General features: G+C 47.1%; 1 protein-coding gene across 2 annotated transcripts in view; it reads left to right on the forward strand.

Moving 5' to 3' along the window:
* The window catches only part of KREMEN2 (kringle containing transmembrane protein 2), a 41783-nt gene extending 36725 nt beyond the window's left edge, over positions 1 to 5058 (forward strand). For both annotated transcript variants that reach the window (XM_015405436.1, XM_015405437.1), the window contains exons 7-8: positions 1034 to 1106; positions 3933 to 5058. In XM_015405436.1, coding sequence (XP_015260922.1) covers positions 1034 to 1106; positions 3933 to 4218 — 359 coding nt within the window. In that variant the 3' untranslated portion in view covers positions 4219 to 5058. The remainder of the gene's footprint in view (positions 1 to 1033; positions 1107 to 3932) is intronic.
* The last annotated feature ends 1781 nt before the right edge of the window (positions 5059 to 6839 follow it).

Here is a 6839-nt window from a genome sequence, read left to right on the forward strand (position 1 = left end):
CAAGGGACTCTCGAGAGTCTTCTCCAGCACCATAGTTCAAAAGAATCTCTATCGTGTCCAAAAAACATGATTGCAAGTAAACCTCTCCTTCTGTTGACCAGGACTTCAAGGCATCAGCAGCCAGGTCTGGATTCTTATGGGCTGCCCTGTTCTTCACAGTGCCCTGGGGAAAAGGAAGAGCCTTTTCTGGCACAATCCCCCGTTCTCCCCACCCCATTCTCATTGTCTGCATAATGAATTTTACGCCACCTAGTGGTAAGGACTGGGTAACTATGGAGGAATCGAAGAAACATGGTTTGGAAGCAATCTGCTTAAAAGTGTAGTACTACATGCGAGGAGAACGCCTTTCAAGAGATGGGTTTTTATTTCCCCCCCAACAAACTGTAGCTATGGAAACTGTGTGAAAGGAGCTTTTTAACCCTTTCATCTCAGGCTGGATTCTTCCCTATCAAAAACCAGCACCACTAAACTGTTAGTGTGGCAAATTTACAGGTCAATTAAAAAAAAAAATTGTAGTGCAAGCAGCGGGGTGTGTGTGTGTGTGTGTACAGATTTTCAATAACAAGGCATCCCCAAGAGGGTTAAGAAGCAATCCTTCCAGCCTCCCAAACTCAGCAGTAAAAACATAAAAACATCCCCTTTGAAGAAGCAGAGAAAAGACACATTGTTCCGTCTTTGACTTTTTGGAACACGCTTGAGACAGCAAATATAGTAAAATTTCTAAGCACTGCCTGGGATGTCTCGCTTTACCAAGCAGGCTTTGGCCAATGGAAAAGTCAGTGGAACCGTATAAGCATTTCTTCTTACTTGCAAGATCTGAAATCTGTTTTTTTCCTTTTCCCAGCAAGTGAACTCCATCTTTACCATGCTTTGACTAAAACTTGATCAGGTTTCTTAGAGTCAGATGAAACTGCTTTGCTGATCTAGCTGAATGGCCATCTTCTTCTTCCCACCAGGAACCTGTCAGTCTTGTTTCATGGGATGGTTTTAAAGGTCATGCACTAACAGTTTCCTCTGTTGCTTTGTCATGCAGCTTGGGTGATGTACACTGCTACGGGGACCTTTGTCTTCGCCGTCCTCATCATCTCGTATCATCTGCGTAAAAGGTAGGTTGGGGTAAGAAAGGGACAAACACGATTCTTGGGTTCCATCCCCACCTGGAAAGCAAAGTCCTTGGGGTGGTGGGGACTCCCTCCAGCTCAGAGTCCGGGGTTCTGTTCCTCAGCGTAAGTCTGGAAGACAGGTTAGCGAATTATAGGAGACTTGACTGGAGAACTGGAAAGAAAGGAGATAAATATTGTTATCTTTTTTTTTGCAATGGAAAATCATAAATAAATTTGTAAAAAAAAAAAAGAGATAAGAAAGAATCTGTGTGCATTCCAGATGACAACTTGGAAGACCTGGACTCTCTTGTAAGTCGCCTTGAACTGGACTCTGAAGAGGCAGCATAGAAATATTCTAAATAAATAAATTTTAAAAATTCCCCACTCGGCCATGATGATGCTCATTGGACAACCTTGAGTCAGCCATGGGGTTGGATCCACAGCTTTTCTGCAGGTGAAACAGGCAGGATAGGGGGGTCTACTTTGACAACCTACAAGGGCTGTGCTGAGGATCAGAGGACCTGCGTAGACAAAAACCAGGTGGCAGTAAGGAGGGGAATTGGGTGAGATTGACAGGTCTCTCTACGGTCATCATCTTTCTAACGTTTCCCACTGGGGAAGGAGCTCCAACCCCTAGGGTGCCTGGCAACTCCCCTCCCCTCCCCTCCCTGTGATGTGCCAGCAGATGGAGAGAGAGGAGTCTCCGCTGAGCTGAGCTGGATCCAGGTGCCACGGATGGGTGCCTGGCCTCCTCTCTAAACAGAGACTTCAGAGGGTTAAGAATAACTGTGTAAAGACCCGGCCCTTAGCTACAGTGGGGCATTTTGGGGCCCTGCCCCCTGAATTAAAAGCCCCGCCCCACAACGAGCCATGCCAGAAAACCACTTTTGAAAGACTCACCATGACCTAAGTGGTATACAGCAGGACTGGCCTAGCAGAAAGGGGGATTGTTGGAGATATATTGAAGTGCCCTTCTTGAGTGTCCTTCTGAGCTTCCTTGCCCTGTGGAAGGGAACTCAGAAGGCATTTAGAGGCCCTCTCAGCTGTGTTTTCCTAGGAACTGACGCTGCCCTGTCCCTTCAAAGGAAGGGCTGGAAACAGGCTCGGAACCTCCCCTTTTAATGACAGGCATTCAGATTAATTTAATTAACTCGCAGGGCTCTTTTTGTAGAAAAAACCCAGCAGGAACTCGTTAGCATAATAGGCCACACCCAACAGCAAAACTCATTAGCATATTAGGCCACACCCCTGACAGCACCGCTCATTGGCACATTAGGCCACACCCCCATGTTACCAGAAGTGTGATCATCCAGCCACACCCACCTTTCCCTTCTTATTCTGTTTCCCTTGTTTGTTGTCAAACCAGGGCTTTTTTTGTAGCAGGAACTCCTTTGCATGTTAGGCCACACACCCCTAATGTAGCCAATCCTAATGAGTTTCTGCTATTGGGTGTGGCCTATTATGCTAATGAGTTCCTGCTGGGCGTGGCCAACTCGGGAGCCAGCCGGAACTCCGTTCCTGTGCGTTCCTGCCCAAAAATAGCCCTGATTAACTGTAATTTAACTGCCCCCTTAAAAATTTGAATCCCCCCCCCAACTAAAAAATCCAGGCTACAGGCCTGGTAAAGACTTCAGCCTGCCATGTGCACACATAATATCCTTACCATAAATCAATGGCTCAAAAGGCCACCAATGTATCCTATACCTTACAATCATATCAGACTTGCCTTAATGGCTTATGCTTCCTTGGAAGCAGAATTCTAAAGTTAGGAAATCTGGAAACTCAGCATTTGATTTCCATTGTCACTTGCATTTTATTTTTATTTTATCCCATTTGCATTTTTTAAATCCTGTTTGCATATCCTGCCCTTCATCCAGGAAGCACCAAACAATGGATACAATTCTCCCTTTTTTATCCTTGTTAAGAGTCCTGCGGTGTTTGCCAGATCGACTCCAGTGCTTCACAGAGTTCCCCGGACCTCATGCCGAGGATCTCTTTGCAAGTCCCATCCTTCCCCTGTTACTCCTTCTGGAAGGGGCTCTACTCCCTTCATTCATTTGTTCGGTGACTGCCCTGTCTTCCACTAATCTTTAAAAAGCCAAAATAGGAACTGTTCTTTAGGATAAAGATACAAAGAAAAAGCCATGACCTGGATAGCCCAGGCTAGCCTGATCTCTTCAGAACTCTGAACCTAAGCAGGGTTGGCCCTGTCTAGTATTTGGATGGGAGACCTCCAAGGAATAGCAAGGTCGTGACATGGAGGCAGGCGGGGTCACCATAAGTCAGATGTGACTTGATGGCAAAAAATCCCCAGCCAACAGGAAAAATGGTGTTATCAAGAGGCAACATATATTTCTGCAAGGAGATAAACCCAATCAATCCTCCCTCAAAGGCCAAAACAGTCCTGGAAAGACAAAAACACCCCTGCCACTCCCATTTTACTGACAGAAACCAAGGCCTGAAGCCTGGCATTACTGTTGTGGTTGCCTAGCAACCCCACAGTGGCCACTAAGAGGGCATTCATTTCTTGAAGGTACAGGCATAGCTTCTATTATTTGGGTTTTTTAAATTTTTGTTTTCAGATTTTTGCTTTTTATATTTGTTTTGTTATATTTGTTTTCAGATTTTTGATTTTTCTGCACACCTGGTTTGTCTTAGGTTTGTAGAAAGGGCTGTTTGGGCTGTTCATGGCTCTAAACTCTGGATTTAAGTATCTACAGATCTGACTGTGCTGAGAACTAAATATACTGAATATACTGACGATGCTGTTTGGTGGTGTGAATTCTTATCTCACCTAGTTCTGCTGTTTCCTTTCTTCCCTCTTTCCAGGACTTGCCTTTTTGTGCAGAAGAAGACCGGCAGTTCTCTGGGCCCTTTCTCCTCCAAAGGCCCACGAAGTCGCTGCCAGTGCCTCGGTGGCGAGGCGTGGGCCGTGGCCTACCGACACACACGTGTGGTGATCTGTACCACGCGTGGTGCTCCACACCACCGCCCCCTGCACAACGGTGGCGGGGATGATGAGGCCTCCTCTGACTGCTCCTGCCTGTGCCACAGTTACGAGAACCTTTCTTCTACCAATCAGTCCTCTCTCAAGTCTCTCATCTCCACCATCTGAAGCCACAGGGGTCCTGTCATTTCCCCCCTCTCGCCACCACATCCATTCAGGGACAGGTCCCCCTTTCTGTTGCCAGACTTTACATATGGAATTTCCTTGGACGACTGGATAGGAAGCAATCTGAACTCTATAGCCACATCCCCTCAGGGCGGGAGGCAAGAGAGCTATAGCTTATTGGAAGTCGATGTCTGGGATGTGTGGTTGATAGCGACATTCCAGGGAAACGGGAGACCCTGCGTGAGCATGAGCAGTGTTTTACATGGCTGAGAGAGCCTTAATAAGCTGCCGCTGAAGCTATCCCTAGGTGGAGTACAAGGTGACGGGGAACGTATAGCCATATCTCTTTGGGGAAAGACGTATACTCCTCTTTGGAAGCAAGTAGGCCCCTTACTGGTGCTGGAATTTTTTAACCATTTCCTGTGAGATGCAGAGGACTGGGAGGGACCCCCTCCCCCCATTTCTGCTGTCGAAATCTCCATTGCAGCAGGAGGGGTTTAGGACCATGGATCGGACCGTGCTGGGAATCACAGCTCCTTCTGATACCGCATTTTGCGAAGGGCTAGGAATGGTGGGATCCTGTGGCTGCATCCGTACAGCATTTTGAAGCTGGGGCAGGGGACCTGCTGCCCGGAGGGTGGCTGGCCTGCAGACACTGAACGGAAAAGGGGGTCCTTGGTTGCATGCTGAGCCGATCGCTATGGGGCCGTTTGGGTACAAACTGAGTCCGGAGGCCATGGGACACGCAGAAGAAGAAAGGATATTCATTGGGGGACACCAGAGAGGCGTCAGAGAAGAAGAGAGGAGATGAGAACCAACCCCTTTGTCTCCCTGTGCCCCACAGGCGCTAATGGACTTTGGAATATAAAGCTTTCATTAAATTATTTTCATATTGGTGATGATGCTTCTCTGTTGCTGTCAGCACTAATGGTGTCAAGGGTGGGATGTCAAAAAGGGTAAAGATTTTCATCTCTGGTGAGGATATAAACTCCCAGTTGCTGGGGGCATGGAGCAATATTTGTAGAGAATGAGAATAATATTAGCAAGCTGTCTCCTTATTCATATGAATGTGGAGAAATTCCTGGTTCAAGCCTTAAGAGAAGAAGCAGTAAATCAGTGTAGTGGAGCGGTTAGAGTGCCGGTCGGAATCCCCACTCTGCTGTGGAAGAAGAAGAGTTGGATTTATACCCTGCCCTTCACCTGGAGTTTCAGTGGCTTACAATCTCCTTCCCTTCCTCTTCACACACAACAGACACCCTGTGAGGTGGGTGGGACTGAGAGAACTCTGAGAGAACTGCTCTTGAGAGAACTGCTCTTGAGAGAACAGCTCTGAGAGAACGGTGACCAACCCAAGGTCATGCCAGTCGCTGCATGTGGAGGAGTGGGGAATCAAACCCGGTTCTCCAGATTAGAGTCCGCCACTCTTAACCACTACACCAAACTGGCTCTCAAACTGTAAGCTTGCAGGGGGTACTTTTGGGCCCGTCACACACTCTCGGCCTAACCTACCTCACAGGGTTGTTGTGAGGACCACATTGAGGAGAAAATTAAGTAAGCCACATTGGGGAGAAATGTGTGTTATAAATGAAGTAAATAAGTAATCACTTGGGATAATATTGGCAGGCGAAGGCTAGAACTTGAAAATGAGAGTAGGGAAGTAAAGGAGGGTCCTCATGGGCACTCAATGAAATTGCCGAGCAGTCGGGTTAGAACGGATAAAAGGAAGTACTTCTTTACCCAAAGAGTGATTAACACATGGAATTCACTGCCACAGGAGGTGGTGGCGGTTGCAAGCATGGACAGCTTCAAGAGGAAATTAGATAAGCATATGGAGCAGAGGTCCATCAGTGGCTATTAGCCACACGGTATAGATAGGAACTCTCAGGGTGGGGCAAGTGATGCTCTGTATTCTTGGTGCTTGGGGGGGGGCAACAGTGGGAGGGCTCCTAATGTCCTGGCCCCACTGCTGGACCTCCTGATGGCACCTGGTATTTTTGGCCACTGTGTGACAGAATGTTGGACTGGATGGGCCATTGGCCTGATCCAACATTGGCTTCTCTTATGTTCTTATGTTTTGGAAGGAAAACAAAGAGCTGAGGAAAGCAGGGATCCTCAGGGAAGCAAGTTGTATGTGTCCATATGCCGGTACTAGAACCACCCGAGCCAAGATAGGGAAGTTGGAACGCTTGGTGCTAAATGATAGTAATAGCAGGTATGTCAGGGGTGGCAGTGAAAGAGTCGAACTTTTCAGGTTAGCCTAAGCCCTGGCACATCTCGTTTTTGATGTCTTCACGACATACATTCAAATACATCATACTTAATCCTGGTGTTTGTATCCGTGCCAAAATGCCTGGTTTCAACTAGAAATCAGTTCAGAAGTGTCCAGCTATATACAGTTATGTACTAGACAGTTATAGCTATATGGTGCGACCTCATTTGGAATACTGTGTGCAGTTCTGGTCACCAAACCTTAAAAAGGATATTATAGCTTTGGAAAAAGTGCAGAAAAGGGCAACTCAAATGATAAAAGGGTTGGAACACTTTCCCTATGAGGAAAGGTTAAAGTGCTTAGGGCTCTTTAGCTTGGAGAAATGACGACTGAGGGGTGACATGATTGAGGTTTA

Source organism: Gekko japonicus, unplaced genomic scaffold (assembly GCF_001447785.1).
Source record: "Gekko japonicus isolate JY-2015 unplaced genomic scaffold, Gekko_japonicus_V1.1 scaffold1560, whole genome shotgun sequence".
Lineage (NCBI taxonomy): Eukaryota > Metazoa > Chordata > Lepidosauria > Squamata > Gekkonidae > Gekko > Gekko japonicus.